Genomic DNA, 19,797 nt, shown 5'->3' on the forward strand with positions numbered 1-19,797 from the left:
CAAACACAGGAACAGAACAGATTTCAAAGACATTTGTAACTATCAGCCTGAAAGAATGGAATTCAAAGCTTTACATTGGTCCACATCATACTTGGAGATTTTTTTAAAAGTAACAGTAGCTCTCAAAATCTTGCTCTAACCCTTCCCTCCTAAGCAAGGGCTACCTCAAGGATCCAAATTCTCTTCAACTCCTCATGCTACTATTAATATGCTATGACACTGCTCCTGATGGAAGCCTAACCCCCTCCCCCAAAGAAGATCGCTTTATGGTCATAGATTCTAGAGGGAAAAACAGATTTAAATCAATCATCATTCAACTATGAAATTTCGGAAAATTCAAATAGAAATGACTCATCACCACCTCAAATAAATGAGAAATTCTTCTGATTTCTCCACCCAGTTACTCCACCTTTGAGCAGATTCGGCTGAATGTTCTCAAAATAACGAAGATCCAAGTCAATAGTTTTTTTATGGTTACAATGTTTAACCTTTAAACCTCACATCAACACCTTAGCCAATTACAAGACTTATGCGAGGAATTAAATCTTTCCTTTCTAGTGAAGAATTTAAACCTGTGGTCTAACGATTATTCCTACCAAAATTAGACTATGGCAACTCCCTACACACTACAGCCCTAAAACTACATTTTGCTCCTCTAACTTAAGAGTGCCTTACAGGCAATAGCTATGTTGGTCTCTGGAACAAGGAAGAAAGACCTTATCATCTCAAGGCTTAGCTACCTTAAGTGACTTCTGACTGAGAAGAGGCCAGAAGCAAACCAAAGCAATCTGCATACTGAAGTCCCTCTGTATTTCCAGCATAATTATCAGTTCTGGGACACCCTTATTTCCATGTGCAATCTGGTTGCCATACTTTAACAGCATCAATAACCGAGCTTAGACAGTTGTATGCATGAATAAAACAACTTGCATTAAGACAGCAATCCTTCTCAAGGTGTGCTCCCAAGGTATGAAATCCAACTTCCTATCAGAACAAACCCCCCTCCTAAAAAGTGAAATGAAATGCATGTCTGTTTCAACACTTCACAAAGAGTTACAAAACAATGACTCATCGGACAAAGATCTGTCGCTTGGCGATTCTTATGTTCTTTTGTTTGAACAATGACTTTGTCTGGTTTAGTTTGTCTTGTCCTTTAACAGAAAGCTTACAAACAAGTCTAATAATTTACTGTATATTAATGATGTACCCATTTCTGCTCATCTGTTTTTGACTTTCCCAATCATTATGTATTTCTTCACCAATGTAAATTTACAAGTTCCTCACCTGTGTTTTGAATTATATCTCTTGTAATATGGTTTCTTGCAACCTTGGATCTAGCAAGCAGATATTTCGCATTGTGAGGATCTGCCTTGTAACCTATCTAAAGTCTGCTGTCAAGCTTTGAGAATACATGACTCCCCACCCTGCCACTGCCAAGATCTACACAGGTCTTGTCCCAGCTACATAAAACCGAACATAGATAAAACATCTCAAACGCCAGGCTACGATAAATTAGTAAAATACAGATAGTTTACAGCCTATCCTTCAAGGCCATGTTTGTACTCCGACTACAGCATCACTACTGTTTCGCAGCGAGCACCAGTTTGAAGAGCTATTTGTGTAGTTTTACTGTACTGGAAAAAAGTTAAATTAATTGTTTTGAAGTAACCGCTCAAATACTAACTAAATTAATAAAAGTCAACCAAATGGCAACATGGGCAGTACAATGTTTCTGTCTCTTCCGTTTTTAACTACAAGGCAAAGCTGCTATGATCAGGCCCGGTCGAGGAAAACAGTTGTCAAGGAAAGGGGCAAGGACAGGGCAGCACAAACTATCCAAGCCATACAGTAGATTTTTATCCTAGTAACCCACCAGATGGCATACTGGCGGGACAAGAGAGGCTTAAGGGGAGTCTACACATTCATCATCCACATTACCACAAAGATCTTCACAAAAAGGGCTTTGTTGACAGTCTAGCACCACTGTGTCAACTATGTACTGATTGTAGAGAAAGATAAAAACCTACAATTGTTTCACCATGTAAAATTGTAAATGCTCTGAAAATCCCCCTTGATACAAAAAAATGCCATTTTATTAACAAAATAAAGCATTTACAGCAAATTAAAATAACATACTCAAAACATGTTTTGGCACTTTGTATATTAGAGTTTACATGAGAGAACACACAGGATTACATGTGGTTAACTGCGAATAACATACTTTTTTCACCGAGTGGTTGTGAGGGCCATCAAATCCATGACAGCTGAAGCTCCAGTTGTCTATGATGTCACTCAGAACCCCGAGGTCAAAAACATTTCCTTTATTCCCAGTCACCTATCTTTAATTTCAACTTAAATGAGCCCCTCTATTTCCTCTCTCACTGCTGTCCTTAGCTCTGCAGGAGTAGAGGACTCATGGGGGAGCCGTACAAAACATGGCCTCACCCTGCACATGCTTCAGCCCTGCAATACAATCTAGTGTCTTGATACCCACCGCTCCACTCCCTTTGGACAGCCTTTCCACCACTCAAATTTCTTTAAACAGTATCTGGCATCCTGCCATCCTCCCACGCCACCCTCCGCATTATCTTTCCCTCCAAATATTGAAGTAATGAACCCGTTGTCTTTTCACCCATTCCCCTCTGCGTTTCCCCTCCATCCAATTCCTCCAAACGTAAGACAAAGTACCTTACCACCTGTCACCACTCCAGTTTAAACTGGGGAAAAACTGTTGTCTCGCCACCCTCTTTTCTTCAGTCTCCCACTTATGCCACTCACATATATAAAAAATACACCTGGTTGTGAATCCCCCATGCCTTCTCCACCAGAAGCTGTGCTCGCAGATTTCCAGAGTAGAGAGCCAGGACCACAACTAACATTCTCTACTACAACCCCACCAGCATTACCTTGCATTTCCTTTAATGTCACAGCAGAGGGAAACACTGCTGTGACATAATAGGGGTAGCAGTGAATAATCTCTTTTGGAATCCAGTATTTACGCTTCTGGCTTCCAATGGAAGACATATGTAACACGGCATTTAACTGAGAGGTACTGAGTGACATCAGATAGACAACAAAAGCAAAGCTCGAGTTATCTGTGGTGTCACTCACAACTCCAAGGTGAAAAAACATCACTATTTTCAGCGTTATAATCTAGTGTTGTGTATGGTCTACTCAATCACCTGCCCCCTGCTTTCAACTGAATCCAAGGGCGGAGAAGTAACTGGGCAACCATATATTTCATCTGTGCCGTTGTATGTCCTCTCCTCACATGCTGTACTGCAGACAGAGCTGCTTCGAAGCTCTGACAGCCAGGTCAGCTCTGCCTGAAATTACTTTTGTTTCCAGCTGTTGCTGCATCATAGCAGTAAATAAGCACATTTAGAAACTGATATTCACACTAGAGGCTTTAAATGAGGGCCATACATAGCATTATTTTACTGCGCCGTGCTGGTAAACTATGGTTTTACATACCTTATTTTGAAACAGCTCGTTGTACGCTGCAATTAATTGGTCCTTCTTTGCAGTCTTGGCAACATTTTTTATGTTCCCCTGTAATTTATGCTCTGCAAGAAACTATAAACAAAACAGTTCAAATGCTGAAGGCAAACAGCTGTAAAATGTGTTCATACTGGAGAAGTACACTAGCATTAAAAGCAAATCATTTTAGTACAGTAAAGTTTACAAGGAACTTAAACAGGGGCTTACAGTAAACCATGCTTCATAGTTCTCATGGGCTTCAAGGCTCTTCCACCTAGTATGAATGCACTGTAAAATCTATCCCATAACCAATGACTAATCTTTGGTCATCCAAACCTAAAGGCAGGGAGACTTGTATTGTAGAAGACCTAATTGAATCCCTCCAGACACTTCCTCAAAATAATGACAGCATTTGCAGTGTCTACTTAAAGTGAGACTCTTCCTGAAGGGTAGCTGCATTAGGCACCCGACAGGGGCGATCCCTGTCTCCTCTATTATTGCAATGGACCCACTGGTCTGTTGTTTGCAATCCCACAATGCATACAGAGGACTTCAACTTGTACCCCCCCTATAGCATTTTCTTTACATAGATATTATTCTGCTCTTTGTTCGGCACCCTGTGGACAATCCAGCCCCCCTAGTGCAGGAAATTATCCCTTATGGCAAGCTTTCGGGCCTGCAAATTAATTGGGCCAAATCAGAGCTCTTCCAAATAACTGATACACACTGTATCTGCTGAATACCCTTTCCGATGGGCCGTGGATGACACCAAGTATCTAGGCATTTGACTTCACAGGGACAAGAACCAATTACTGCAGCTCAACTACAGCCAGCCAATGGCGGATCTCGATACCGAGGTGACCCGGTGGGTTAAACTCCCACTGTCCATAGTGGGGCGGGTGGCAGTTATTAAAATGGTGGTCCTCCCCCACTTTTTGTACCTTTTTAAAAAATATATCACTATACCACTTCCAATGGTGTTCTGTGCCCTACGTGGTCATCTTTCATGCATGGTATGGATGGATGGTCGCCCCCTGGTCTGCTCGGACACTCTAACCCTGCCTGTTGAACACGGGGGACTCAGCATCCACGACTTCTATATTATCTCGCTGCTCAATGTCAATATACATATCGGTGGTACCACCCAGACGCCCGTGTTCCGTATCGGATGCCAGAGCGTGACCAATTGGAGGGCCTCCTCGATTCACAACTTGTACCAAAGGGTACCCCGTTAGATCACCACGATATTCAAACTGTGCCCACGACCTGCTGGGGGTGGCACAGATTACGCCAGACAGGTGGTAGATCCCTCTATTCTGCTGCCCTTCCTCTGCATAATAACTCATGCCCCCCCCCCCGAGAAGCGATGGTGCAACACATGCTCCACCGTTCTAACTTGCACACATTGAGGGATTTATTTCCCGATGGCCATGTTCTGCAGCTCATGACTAGTCAGCACCAACAGCCTGTCTCTCAAATGGACCTCTATGTTTTTCGGCGATTGCACAATACTCTTGGATCAGTATTGTCTTCTCATCCCATTCATTTGCAGGTTCACAACATCCCTGAATAATATCTCCATACAGTGATGTCAAGTACAGCCGCTGCTATTTGCTGCCCTATTTCCTGTGATGGATCTTGTGTACTGCTAATGTGTTTCTCTGCAATGTGTTAGTGATTTGTACTACCCCAGCTGATGCTCCTTGTCTGTTATTCTCCAATATCAATAATACTATAAATATATATATATATTTTTTTTAAGGTAGCCGCATTGGCCGTGTATGCAGAGGTAGGGGGCCTAATTCCATCAAATGGAACCGGTCTCTATTTGTGCATCATTATGTAAGTGATGGTAAGGAATACACTTGGGATAGAGGAGCAAAGTATACAAATAAGACCAATAAGTGTTTCTAAATGATGCACACGCCCAGACAGTACTGGAAATCTGGCACTTAGAGCCGAAATGCTATAAAAGACCTTGGGCTGCATCTTCATCCCAGTGAGTGTAATGTCGGTCTTATTGTCAATATCCTAATTTTAACTGTCCTATTTTACCCACGTGTAACTAAAGACTTTCCTTTTAGAATTAAGAACTTCGACTATCAAAGATTCTACTCCATCAACAGTCTTCTGGGTTTCTCGGAGAGTCTGTCCTTAATAGGAGTAACTTGCTCATCAAAGTGGAATGCAACAGTACCTAGGATACAAGTGATGAATGATAGTGCTCCCCATTAACGCTTCCCAGTGACCACTGTTGCATGTGGACAAAATGCCCGTCAGCAAGATAATTTAACCAGTTACAAGGGTCGGTTTAGTTTACTCCCCCCACCACACCCTCACCTTTATTTTAATTTTCCTGCTGTCGGCCACCAATTAATAAGCACTTTTTTCACCCCAGGTACTCTTGACGGCTATAATTTAGTGTTTTTCAAAGGCATTAGGACTAAAGTGCACCAAAAGAGAAAAAAAGGTGACAAATTAAGCAGTGAGAGATCTGCCTGGCTAATTTGGGAAAACTTTCTTTAAACCATTTGAGGTTTTCGCCCAAAGACTAATCTGTACCAGACACAACTAAACCTTCCTATTTGGATTGATACTTTCAGTTGGGAAAAAATGTGCACACTAGCCAAAGCTTCTAGCAACTCTGAAACTCACTCCTTAAGCATAACTAAAGCAGATGTAATTCCTCCCTTTATAATATAATATGGGCACTATGTACACACACACTTTTTAATCGGGGAAAACTGTTTTAAGGTGTGTTAGCCTCAATATTCAGAAGACCATGTTTGCTAAACAAAAAAATAACTCCCCCACACAAAAAAACATTCAGTTGAACCCAAACAAACTTCCTGCCTCGATGAGCTTCTCAACATCTCACAGTGATCATAAAAGGCTGCTTAAGTCAGATTACCCATAGCCAAAATATGTCTGTGGATCATTAATTGCCATGTAGAGTGTACCCTTGGTACAGGGGCATGCAAGGACAAACTGCTGCACCCACAGAACACAGGACATAGCCATTAATAATGCAAAGTCGCATTTTGCCTATGAGCATTCAGCAATTTGATCCCACTTGCTTCGGCCATCTTTAGGACTGAGCCCTTCACTCAACACACCATTAACTGTAGAGAACTTGGAATGCCGTCTGATGTGCTCGCTATGATATAAACTCGAATTGGACTGTTTACATTCTGCGGCACAACTATAATATCCCCTTCAACTGAAGTTCATTTTTTATGAATATGTTTTTTGAACAAATATGGTCTTCCAAGCACTTAACTGTAACTTTTCACAACAGTTTTACTGTTTTTTTAAAGATATACTTAGCCTCTTTGAACAAGAGAGCTGAACTGCTACTCATTATCGAAGGCCACGCCCTGCACTCAACCTCCATGTCCACTGCACACGATACAGCATCAGGCACTATTGGTCCGTCTGGGACCCATATATCTTACCTCGAGTCAAGGGGGTGCAGTCTATTTATCTTTCAGATAACACACACTTTTCTGATCCGAAATTGTTCATAGCTCCTTCCACCATGCAACTAAGGTTCCGTGAGGGACGGCCAGTCAGTTAATCTTCACCTACACATCCACATAACTTAAGAAGGAAAAATACTTCCTCTGCCAATCATAAATCTTTCCCCCCCCCCAAACTCCTTCACCCTCTCATTCGAAAGAGTGAACTAACATTCATGATATTGTCTTTAGCTCCTTGAAGCCCACGTGACACTCTGAAATGCACACATCTCAAAGAGTCACTGAACAGGTCTGAACCCCCCCAAAAATTAAATAAATAAATTTTAAAAAATCTCTAATTGAGGCACAATTCTACCGTCAAGCCAAGTTTAGCACTCACCATGGCATTTTTGTTGGGTGGCTGTGGGAACCCCATGCCATGTCCACAGCCGAATCTCCCGACAGGAGCTGGATATTTTTATAATTGTGATTGTCCACAATGCTATACATCAACAAGAAGAAATGAGAAAGGCACCCCATATTGAGAAACCAATACGCCGGCTCTGCTTTCTAAGCAGGGACTCATATTTGACAACAATACTGAAAAGGTGTCTATGTGCCATTCTTTGATGTGATGAGGACACAAGATGACTGAAATTTAGACAGCCCTGAATAAATCCCATTTGCTTTCTGGGACGAAACGTGTTGGCTGTACTTTCCATCATGTAATGAATATTTTTAGAAACGTATAGTCTTCTGGTCTACTGGATGTCAATTTAAACAGACTATTGTTTTGCAGTTAATTTGTGGCATGCCTTTCCCACTTATTTTTGATGTTTGCCATTGTTTTGGTTTTTTGGGAAGGATTAACCCTGAGAATTAGAGCACCCAACTTTATGGAGTGATTGAGTACGCTGACATACCATAACAGTTCCAAACGATAGTTATTTTTGCACAGACAATGCTGGCCATGTTGGGGGCTGCGGGAGGATCCCCACGGAGCCCGCAGGCTCCCTAGGCAACACCATGCTGGGTGCTGGCAGGGCCCGGCAGGTTTCCTTTGCTGTCACCTGGTAGGAGAAGCATTTTTTTTTTTTTTTTTAACTGTTCCAGCTGAGCAGGGTACGCCCACACTCTCCCAGGCAGGGAAGCTAAGTTCCCCAGGAGTGGGCTCACCAGCACACTGCAGAATATCAGGCCCCAGGGGATGGGGTTCCTGGGGTCGATCTTGGCTCAGGAAGACCGCCCCCTCCTCCAGGAAGCCCTTGTGGTTACATTTGAAAACCTCCCGAGGGATGGGGTTCTCAGGGCCTCAACGAGGCTGAGGGAAGGCAGAGTGGAAATGGGGCATGCACCCACCCTTCCTTTAGAAAACGAAAAGGACATCAAGGGATGGGGTCCCTGCAGCCTTATGAAGTTCCAGAAAGGAGAGGCCGCAAGCCCCCCTTCTCTCCTTAATTCAATTAGTTTGCATAGCGGATAGGGTTCCTGGGGGCTGAATATGGCTTGGGATAATTCTTTTAACAGGAGCCCACATGTTTTCTTTTTAGTTGTGCCATGAATTCACAGCTCCACCACAAGTTTGCTGCAATATACAAATATTTTTTTTAATTTGTGTTTTGCGCCCAGGGGCTGTCCCTGGCACCCCACCCAACAAGGCCTGGGGAGGGGCACTGTATCCCCAAAGGTATGATGCCCCCCTCACCTTCAAGGCCCTGGGTCCCCATCCCCTGGGGAACCTAGTTACTAATATTTAGTGGAGGGGGTTCCTTTTTAGGTCAACACTAAACAGTCCTTGTGTTGTCGCTAAGCGACCTGTTGTATATGGTTTGCAAGGTTCAGCTCCACCCAGTGATTGTCATTTGTCTATGCCAGTGTCCTTTAAAAATCTTTGCTTACTACTGGGTAATCTTCCTGTTTGTCCCACCTTTTCTTTTTTGTGTCCTCCCACGGAGATCGTACCAACTACTATATAAATACACTGGCCACCATTTTAAGATGTTTTCAGGGACTACTTTGATCTTTCATCTGGAGCAATGGAGAGGAGTGCTCGTCTTTCACAGCTCTACTGTAAACAAGGCTGTAAATCTTATCAGGTCACATTTACTGCCACACTTACAGCGCCCTCTCTCCTCCCAGCCTCCGTGCAGCCCGCCTTTCTTTTGCCCCGACACTCTCTCCAACTTGTCTCTCCCTGCAGCGGCCTGTGTGCTGTCATCAGACCCAGTCTCGGTTTTCCTTCCTCAGCTCCGGTTACTTTCTGTCACTTGTTACAAAACTGCTGCAGTGCACACTCGGTGCACGGTGTTGCCTCTTCTGTGAGCCCTGCCCTAGGTAACCGTGTGCGGTGAGATACACCCCGACAGCGAGGACTCATTGCATGAGGTCTTGCAGCCTTGGGTACTGTTCTGTCTAGTTTTAACTCTGTTACCCAGGTATGGGGCACATTACAGCATCTGATTTGCAGAGTGTAATGTGTTGGTACATAGGTTTGAGACTTGGTATCCCCGGTCGGATTTTACAGTCAGCATTGCAGAAACACCAGGAAGGCTAGCGGCACAGGCATTCTTCTCAAGTTCACAGGGAGCACTTGTTTGCTTACGCAGCGTACACAGATAACCTTTGTCATCTTTATCACTTGTTCTTATATAATTTCATTCAAACGTGAAAGTATCATGTGTAAGAAATTACCCAGGTGCCTACAAAGCCATACTAATTCATATTCAGCGCAAGTTCGCTGTTTTAAGGAGGATGAAGTGTGATGAGGCTTTCCCCTTGCTTGGCCCCCTGGTGAGTTTCCTTACAATATTCATTAATTTCCCCATGGGTTGGGTTATTGCAGCTATGTAGCACTAAATTAACTCAGGCGACTGCATAATAATGAGTCTGTGAAGTGACCTCTGCTTGGGGTATACTCCCTCCCCCCGACACACACATTCTCTTGCATCACCCCTGCTGCAGGAAGCCCACGCTTTGAGTCATTAGGGCTATGTAGTAAGTAAAATGTAGGCATAAAGGGGCTCTGAAAGAGTAAAAAAAAAAAAAAAAAAAAGCTTGCTTTTTCCTTAACTTATGTCTGTCGTAAAAGTGCATGTCCTAACAGTTTTCCTCGCCGGTCTCTGCATGCATAAATCTAGCAAACAAAGAGCTGTTTTCTCGGCCCATACAAATCTCAGTCTTTTCTACCAGTAAGTGTTCTGCTTCCGAACGGGTTGTGACAATCGGAGGTTCTCGTCTGTTGTGTTTAATCAAAAGTCCTTAGTGGGAACCATCAAGTTCTGAAAGCAGCAGCTCCGAGTGAAGAACACAGCATGAGAGAAAGTCTTGGTTTCGGCATCTGCAGCTCACTGCCGTTCTTAACCAGACCCGCATATTTTGTTACATTAAATGAGGGTTGATGCGGTGCTTTTCAATATTCGTTGTGTTTGAGTTGCGTCCACTGTTACTTGCCTCTTGCAGTTTAGTGTAGTTGCAGCCATTGCAGTGCTCAGTTAGTGTAACCGTTGAGAGCTAGTGTAGCCACAGTCAGTGGCATACCAAGGATTCCATAGGATCTAGACGAAGCATACAAAATGGACCACTTGAATAAACGTAGTGGATAATAAAACCACCAATAATTATTGCGCAATGGGCCCCTTATTGTACTGAACTTGGTGACACTGCACATGCTATAGACAGATAGCTATACCCCTGGCCACTGTTCTCAACTAGTCTAGACAATGGTAGGTGTAAAGTAGTTTATTGTTACCACCAGTGGCACATAAAGTAACAGTATATGTTGTAGCACCCAGTATAATGTGCTGCATGGCTAAATACTTATAAGGTCACAAAGACGATACCTGTTGGCTATGCCAATGCTTGTTTTCTAGGTGACTAAACATCTGTGCTTAGCTACCTTTTGGGAGGATAGCTCCATGTGGAGTGGCTTGAACATTTTGAGGTTGTTCATACTATTCTATACACAAAGCTCCCTTTCCTTCCCTCTGCTCTACCTGCATCTTTTCAATCCTCCCTACATATACACACACACACTTTAATACTTTGAGGCAGCTTCAGTCTTGCTTGAAAGCATTCTACAAGAATCAGCTTTATTTTAGTTTCTGCAGCTTCCTCTACCTAGTTTTTCAGGGTCAAGTGCATGAGTCTCGTTTGCGAGATCTCTTGTTTACAAAAAGGTAGAGCCCATCCATGATTTATTTGTGCACCCCAGTGTCACTCTTCTTTGCATCATCCCTAATTGGCTACTTCAGCTGAAACGTCATTTCCGATGCTTGCTTTGGAGCACCAACGAAGCACAGATTAATTATATTTAAATCAGTGCCTGTCCGCTGCTCCCAATGTGATTCAGGTACTATTTAACCCCCCCATCCCAACTTGACCCTCCCTGCCGCTGGCCGCTCCCTCAAATCTATTTTTGTTTCCCCAGATCCACACTTAGATACTAACCTATTCGCTGAGCGTGGAGCATTGCTTTTCCATCAATATGTTGCCAGTGACAAAAAAATAATAATCTCTGTTGTCTCCTATTAAAACTCTTAGGTACCAGATTTAAAGAGGTTGTGCATTCACTTGTGTGGCAGGCGGCTGCTGAGGACGACCGTGCAATAAAAATCTGGTGTATTAAACCACAGGGGCGAAGCTTCCAGGCATGCAGCAGGTGAAGTAACGCCAGGGCCTAGAGGCTTGAGGAGCCCATTGACCTCCGATTAATGTTTTACCACCTAACCGACAGGGGGCAAGTTCATTACTTTCACTGGGGCCCACGGTTCCCTAGTTACGCCACTGGTATAACATATTTCATAGTTAAGGATTTTGGGCCACACCCACAATCAACTGCAATAACATTTGTTAAAGGCCCTCTGCCCTGTTCAGGCCTATTACGAGGATCAATACCTTTAACAACTTGTGTACCCAGTAGCAGAAGGACTCTAAAGCTATTGGAATGTTCAAAATATTCTACATTGTAAACGGAGAAAGATAAAGACTTGAATGTTGCATTCAATGGTCCGCACCAGCCATTATTGGCGCTCGGCCATGCATTCTCTTAAATGGAGCTCTCAACATTGCCAAGTTTTAATTATATTTCTGGACTTTCTTGTGATGATTCCTTAAGCCAACAAACACTGATGGCAGTTATAATGATGAACGCACGTATTTATATTCATGGAATAGGAATTGCTGATGTTATTTCGATAATAGCCAAGGTGATAGATGTGCATATTGACATCTTTTCATTGTTAGTGTGTCACTGGGCTCATTATGCCACAGAGACTAGCACTGCTGCGACCATGCACGTTGAATCTCACCAGGGAGGCCCATGAAGTCAATTCTGGAGTTGATCCTGTCCCTGCACAGTGGGTACATGACCCAGCATCTCTAGCTGGACCTTCTCTTTTTGGATATTGCAAACCCTGCTTTGCACATGGCTGATTCTTGTCTGTAAAGGCCCAACTGAACTAAAAAAATGATAGAATGGAATTCTGTCCTAGTAATTGGCATTGTTTTAAGATAACACAAGCATTGTGCTGTTGTTCTCTTGTGCTGGTATCATGTCACCAGGTGCATGTTTTTGCCAACTCCCAATCCATAACTTGCGGACAGGTAGAATTTTTTTTGTTGGCATTCCATTAAATACATTTTTAGGAGTAAAAGGTGCCAGGAGTATAGTACATCTTGGACTAGTCGGGAAGTCGCAAAATGCTGTGAGTGTGACTCAAAATCTTTCCATCGGTGCCCTGCGTAATTTCGACGTGCCATAAAACTCTTCTGGAAATGTGTGCCTGATTTTTGCATTTCTTTCCCTCTGCAACTCATTTCATAAATGAAAAGAAGTTATTTTTCATCCACAAACAATTTTTTCTCCTACTTGCATATAGAACATTTTAAAGTAACACACGCACATTACGATTGAAGCATCATAGCATCCGACGATGGGTTGGTAATTCTCACACATTTTTAAATGCACAATTTGCATCTGTTTCTTTAAGTGCCTGTACACATTAATTTATGACATTCTATGCTGTGCTGTTCTATTTAAGTGTTGTCTTTCCAAGGTAGGCATAGTTATAAAGGGAACAGTGATGCATATGTTTCAGGCCCTAGTTTCAGAAACACTAATACCCCTTAGCTACTAAGGCTATTCCACTCCCTAGCGAAGAGCCCTTTTTAGGTCGCACTCTACCGGACAGATCCGCTGTCTAGTTTGCTAATGACATCTTGGTACATTCAAGAAGCTTCCATGTGAATGCATTCTGCCTATTGCTGATCACTGGCTTTGTGGTTTGTAATTTGTTATAGGCTGTCCATAGTGAGTTTGCCCCTCACAAGGAGCAAAGCCTTTTCAAACCAACTACCCTTGTATTCTTCCACAAGTGCTCCTTTCTGTAAATGGGCCTTTAAATCTTGTTCTTATCTGGTCATATTTTCTGTGCATTCAAAGATAGAGGTCAAATGTCAGACTCTATGTGTTGGAAATGGGGTCTCTAGTTGGCAGAGGTATACACCCATGTCCAAGTTGGGACCGCAATCCTAGTCAGGATAAGTTGCACACAAGCCAAATTATCTTGTGCCAACCCTCTGGTAGCCTGGCACCAAGCAGACAGGCTTAACTTAGAAGGCAATGTGTAAAGTATCTGTGCAATAAATAATGCAATAGCACAGTGACAACACTCCAAAAATACACAACACGGGTTTAGAAAAATAAAATATATTTATCTGATTAAGGTCAAAACGAAGATTTGATAAGCACAAGTTGAAATATCACTTTTGCAAGGATAGGAAGAGTTAAGTTCTATAAAAATAAATTTTAAAAAAGCAGCAAATGTCTTGTGTGCACAAAGTACCTGGTAAGCGTCAAAATAACACACACGAACACCTCAGAGGAGATGCGTGGAAAAAGGAAGGTGTGCGTCGGATTTCCTGATGCACACGGATGATGCGTCAATTCTTTCCATGTGACAAGGGCTCTGCGTCGATTTCCAGCACGCAATCTTGGATCCTCACTACAATGCTGGGTCTTTTGCTGCCCTTGGACAATGCGTGGAAATCCTAGGCATGCAGGGCAAAGTCACGGGTGCTGCGTTGATCCGGTGTGGCGATGAGTCAGAGTTTCTGTCGCACTGCAGGCGCTGCATCGATCCCTCACGCAGGAAGTCAGGCTGCGTCGATCCGGTATGGCTGTGCAGTGAAGTTCCAATTGCAATGCAGGCGCTGTGTCGATCTCCACTTGGGGAGCCGGGCTGCATCGTTCTGGTTCGGCGATGCAGTGATTCTTTCACCGCTGAGCAGGCTGTGCATCTGCTTTTGCCACACAAGGAGTTTCCTTGAAGAATAGAAGTATTTTTGGCCCCGAGACTTCAGGAAGAGGAGGCAAGCTCAATCCAAGCCCTTGGAGAGCACTTCTCAGCAGAGCCAGAGGCCAGCAAGGCAGCAGGGCAACAGCAAGGCAGCAGTCCTTCATTGCAAAGCAGTCCAGGTGAGTCTTTTGGGCAGCCACGCAGCTTCTCTTGGCAGTTTGCAGGATCTGGTTCAGAGTGTCTGTCCAAGGAAGTGTCTGATTTGGTAGGGTCAGGGACCCAGTTTATATACCCAAAAGTGCCTTTGAAGTGGGGGAGACTTCAAAGAGTGGTTTTGAAGTGCACAGGGTCCCTTTTCAGTACAACCCTGTCTGCCAGGGTCCCAGTAGGGGGTTTGGCAGTCCTTTGTGTGAGGGCAGGCCACTGTCCTTTGAAATGTAAGTGTCAGGCCATCCACCCTTCCAGCCCAGGAAGACCCATTCAGTATGTAGATGTGTGCAGGTGTGACTGAGCATCCTGAATTTGTGGTTGTCTGGGTGAAATGCACAAGGGAGCTGATAACCAGCCCATGTGTGGATTGGAGACAGGCTTTAAGGCACAGAAGGATTTTAAGTGCAGAGAAATGCTCACTTTTCTAATAGTGTCATTTCTAAAATAGTAATATAAAATCTAACCTCACCAGTCGGCAGGATTTTGTATTACCATTTGACCATACTAAATATGACCTGTCTACCCTTTTCTGATCAGAATCTACCACTCAAATATATGAGGGTAGCCCTAATGTTAACCTATGAAAGGAGCAGGCCTCACAGCAGTGGAAAACGAATTTGGGAGTTTCCACTACCAGACATATAAAACACACAGGTGTACGTCCTGCCTTTTATCTACACAGCACCCTGCCCTAAGGGTTACCAAGGGTCTACCTTAAGGGTGACATAGGTAGAAAAAGGGGAGATCAATGGTTAGCAAGTACTTTTACCTGCCAAGTCGCAGTGAAGCTGCACACACAGCCCTTGCAATGGCAGGCCCGAGACATGGTTCAGGGGCTACTTCTGTGGGTGGCACAATCAGAGTTGCAGGCTCACTAGTACCATTTAATGTATAGGCCCTGGGCACATGCAGTGCACTTTACTAGGGACATAGAAGTAAATTAAATATGCCAATTGGGTATGAGCCAGTGTCACCATGTTATAAGGGAGAGAGCATATGCACTTTAGCACTGGTTAGCAGTGGTAAAGTGCGCAGAGAGTCCTAAAACCAGCAAGAAAAGTGTAGGGAGGCAGGCAAAAAGTTGGGGGTGACCACCTTAAGACTCTCAGGTCTAACACAGTCTTCCAGTTTTGCGTTTACTTTTCTTTTTATCACTTCAAAGTAAAATTATTTATGTGCCAATCATGCTGACTAGTGGGGTAATTCTAAAGTGAGGTGGAAACACATATTTAAATACTATGTAAACAAATCAATACACTAAGTGGTGACATTTCCACACATTGTAGCTTGTGTGCTGTATACTTTTATCAGTAAAACTATATTTCTGTGCAAATGTAATGGTCATTTCAATTGAAGATGTGTTGTCTGTAATGAAAGTGCGGTACCACCCATGCATTTTCCACTTTACCCCACTCCACACCATTCCATGCCACTGCACTCTACTCTGCAACACTTCGCCACTCCACATCACGTCACTGCACTCGGCACCATTCCACTCTGCACCAATACACTCTTCCCCACTGTGCACTACTGAACTTTTTGCCACTCCACAACCCTGCACTCTACGCTGTACCAATCCACTCTAAGCCACTGCACTCTATGCCAACCTAATCTACTCTGCAACACTGTACTTTATGCCCCTGCAGTCTAAGCCACTGCACTCTAATGTGCATAAATCTGTTCAATCGTCCACCATTCTCTTCTACTCCACTTCACTCTATAACAATAAATTCTACATCATTTTACTCAAAAACAATGCACTCTACACCACTGGAACTCTACAGCACTATACTCTTCTCTGCAACACTACGTCTACGCCACTACACTCTACAGCATTGTACTCTGTCACTGCACTCTATTATATACCGCTGCACTCTAAGGCGGTCTACTCTGCAACACTGCACTCGCTGCACTGAACTCTACGACATGTCACTGCACTTTGTCACTGCAGACTACTCTGCACCACTCTGCTCTACGCCACTCTATGCCAATTTATTTAACACCACTCTCCTCTGCATCACTCCACTCTAGGCCACGGCACTGCACTCTATGCCAGTCCACCATTAGCACTCCAATCTACTTTGCACCACTGCACTCCAGGACACTGCATTCTACACAACTCAACGCAATTGCACTCTACTCTTAAACAATCTACTCTAGGCCACTGAACTCTATGCCACTCTAATCCTGTCTGCACTATTTCACTATGCTACTCCACCCTATGCTCTATACGAATGAACAACTTTACACAAAACAATACATCTGACACACCTGCACTGTACACCACTGTACTCTACGCCACTCTATTTTACTCTTCACCAGTGTACTCTATGCACCTGCACTCTACATCAATGCACTCTATGCCACAACACCCACCAATGAACACTGCTCCACTTAACTCTGCGCTAGTGCGCTCTATGCACTTCCCTCTACACCGCTTTCCTCTGCTGTGTACCACTCCATGCCACTCTACTCTGAAACAACACACTCTACACTACTGCACTCTATGCTGCGCCACTCTACGACTCTGTGGTCTATGCCACTCTAAACCACTGCACCCTACCCAATGTACTCTACATCACTTTATTCAAAACCAATAAACTCTGCAAAACCACTACTCTATGCCACTCTAAACTATTGTGCTCTGTCACTGCACTCTATGCCATTCCATTCTACTCTGTAGTGCTTTACTGCATATCACTGCTCTCTACAGTACTCTACAACACTACGCCACTGCAGTCGACACCAATGCACTCTAAAACACTCTACTCTGCACTCTCCACCACTGAACTCTATACCACTGCACGATATGGCACTCTACACCATTGTGCTCTACGTCAAAGCACTTTACAATACTCTGTTCTACTCTTCACCACTGTATGGTACACCACTGCCCTCTAGAGCACTCTAGTCTCCAACACTACTCTAGGCCAATGAACTCTACAACAATGCACTCTAACACTGTACTCTGCTAGACTGCCCTCTGTGCCACTGAACTCTACTCTACACCACTGCATTCCACGTCACTACTCTCTATGTCACTCTGATTTAGACCTCTGTACTCTATCCTGCACCACTCCACTTTACCCTGCACCACTTCACTCTGAAACAATCTACTCTACTATTCTGGTTTTTATGCACACTGCACTCTACTCCATCCTGTGACACTCCACTCTATGCCACTGTAATCTACGCTGCAACACTACTGTACATCAATCTACGCTACTCTACCTCACTGTATTCTATGCCAATACACTCTACACCACTTTACTCAAAACTAATACACTCTAAGCCACTGCACTCTATGCCAATCTGCTTTGCACCACTGTGGGTTATGAATTTGCACTCTAGGCCCACTCTATAACGCTGTGCCACTTCACGCCACTCTGACACTCCACGCTATTCAACTCTACAGCACTCCAAGCCACTCCATAACAACCACTGTACTCAACGCCACTCTACGACATTGCACTCCACACCAGTCTCCTTCATGCCACTAACTTTTAGCCATGCTGAGCAGCTGCCAAGTTAGTCTTCAACGTGGCTAAAACACATTGGCAAAGCCAATAGCTCTTGCACATGCATGATCTATCGGCTTTGCCAATTCTTGTTATAGCATGAAGTCGGTCCAACCGCATTAGAGCGCTTACAACAGAAGCGGACTAGTTCCACATTTTTAAGGTAGAGGGAGATTTTGTGATTTGCCTGGATCACAGAGTGTATACCTCAAAAGGCAGTAATGGGAAAATAAATCCCTATTTTTTTTTTCAAATTACCCCCTCCTCTCTTCAAAAATGTTGTGATGGGAGATGTAGGCAACAACATAATTAATATACAATAAATTTACATTTGTCTACGGACAAGGGCTGCTCCTACCGATGACATGGCCCCTTTCTCTGTGACATCAATCAGACCGGCGATGCCACCTCTTCGATGAACTACGCGAGAATATCCCCTACACCCTCAAACTATGCCAGAGTGATCGCACTCTCCAAACATCTGCATCCGCACACTTGATGCCAGATATAATTGGGAGAGGAGGATATTGCGTTAGGGACAAAGTTGCCGACTTTGGAACTGGCTCAACATCCTGTGAAGCTATGCATTCAATGTCCACGTGCCTAAAAAAAATATCTGACGTTGGTAATTATTACCGGTGCTCAAGTAAAGCACTCTAATCCCATTGGCCTCGAGTTCGCGCTATATTAAACTGCAAAAATAAAAATAAATAAATCTCCCACGATTTTTAACTCATCTGCCGCCACGTGAGACATGACAACCTCTAGAGTCCCGGCAAAAGTTCTTAACTTTCCATCATACACTTTTCACGCGGAGTGCCACAAGTAATACAAAGCGGCGCCTTTTTCACACTCACTCGAGGCAGAGTACAATTTTACCCCTAGACTTGGCTCGGTCCCGTTAAACATGCCAAGCCCCAATCGCCTCCCGATCCCAATACCCCCATCCCAGGACGGACATTACCGATTCTGAGCCGTGATCCTGCAGGTACTTGATGATGTCCTTCTTGGGCAGGTCGTCATTCTTCAGCTGCTCCTCGCTCCACTCACGCTGGGGTTCCGTGGCTGCCATCTTCCTTCGCTATCAAACACAGAAGACGGACAACACGCGTGAAGACAAGAAACTCCCTCCCAGGCTTCTTTATGAGTGAGGGGGCGGACCCTTAGTTGGGTGCTAGTTTTTTTTTTTTTTTTTTTTACTTGTACCAAACATACTCACAAGAATTGGATAGAGCTACATTATTTTACACATGCTCCAATATTTAAGTGTTTACTTGCTATTATAGAAGCATTCAGCTACTAAATATTATCAATGTTATTTTATTAAATGGCATAATTTTCAGCTTGTTCGAAATAGCTATTTTCAATCCATACAATATTACATAATTTTGACGATTTTCAACCAGGTATTTTAGGGATTACTCATGAATTATATTTAATTGTACGGAAAATACCCCGCTTTAAAATGGCTAATCTTTGAGGAAGAGTTCGGATGACTCATCAGCTGCATTCACTCTGAACTCTGCGGCGGTTTACGTCGGCTTCGATTTACACCCAGGATTACTTTTAAAGTTGTAGTTTCTGATTGACGGTCATGTGTAACTGTTTTATTTTAGTTTATTGGAGTAGGTCAATCTCACCTTCCGTATATTTAAACACACAGAGAGAGGGCGCTTTGGGTTCTCTCATTGCTTGACTGAATTGTCCTTCACACCACGATTTGCGTCTTTCCCGGCATTTCATGCATGTTTATATTGTCAACCAAAAAAGTATCTTTCTTGGGGTCACAGTTGCTCTGACAGCCCGTCTGTCCTAAAACAATATTTGTCTGAGTGT

The 19,797-nt window shown here is 43.7% G+C and overlaps 1 protein-coding gene across 1 annotated transcript in view; it reads right to left on the minus strand.

Annotated features, from left to right (window-relative positions):
- Positions 1-19,082, minus strand: part of FKBP3 (FKBP prolyl isomerase 3) — a 51,965-nt gene extending 32,883 nt beyond the window's left edge. The window contains exons 1-2 of the mRNA XM_069208736.1: positions 18,926-19,082; positions 3,475-3,576 (exon numbers count right to left, since the gene is read on the minus strand). Of these exons, the coding sequence (XP_069064837.1) occupies positions 3,475-3,576; positions 18,926-19,033 (210 nt within the window). The 5' untranslated portion in view covers positions 19,034-19,082. The remainder of the gene's footprint in view (positions 1-3,474; positions 3,577-18,925) is intronic.
- Positions 19,083-19,797: the final 715 nt, after the last annotated feature.

Source organism: Pleurodeles waltl, chromosome 9 (assembly GCF_031143425.1).
Source record: "Pleurodeles waltl isolate 20211129_DDA chromosome 9, aPleWal1.hap1.20221129, whole genome shotgun sequence".
In the NCBI taxonomy this organism is placed as follows: Eukaryota; Metazoa; Chordata; class Amphibia; order Caudata; family Salamandridae; genus Pleurodeles; species Pleurodeles waltl.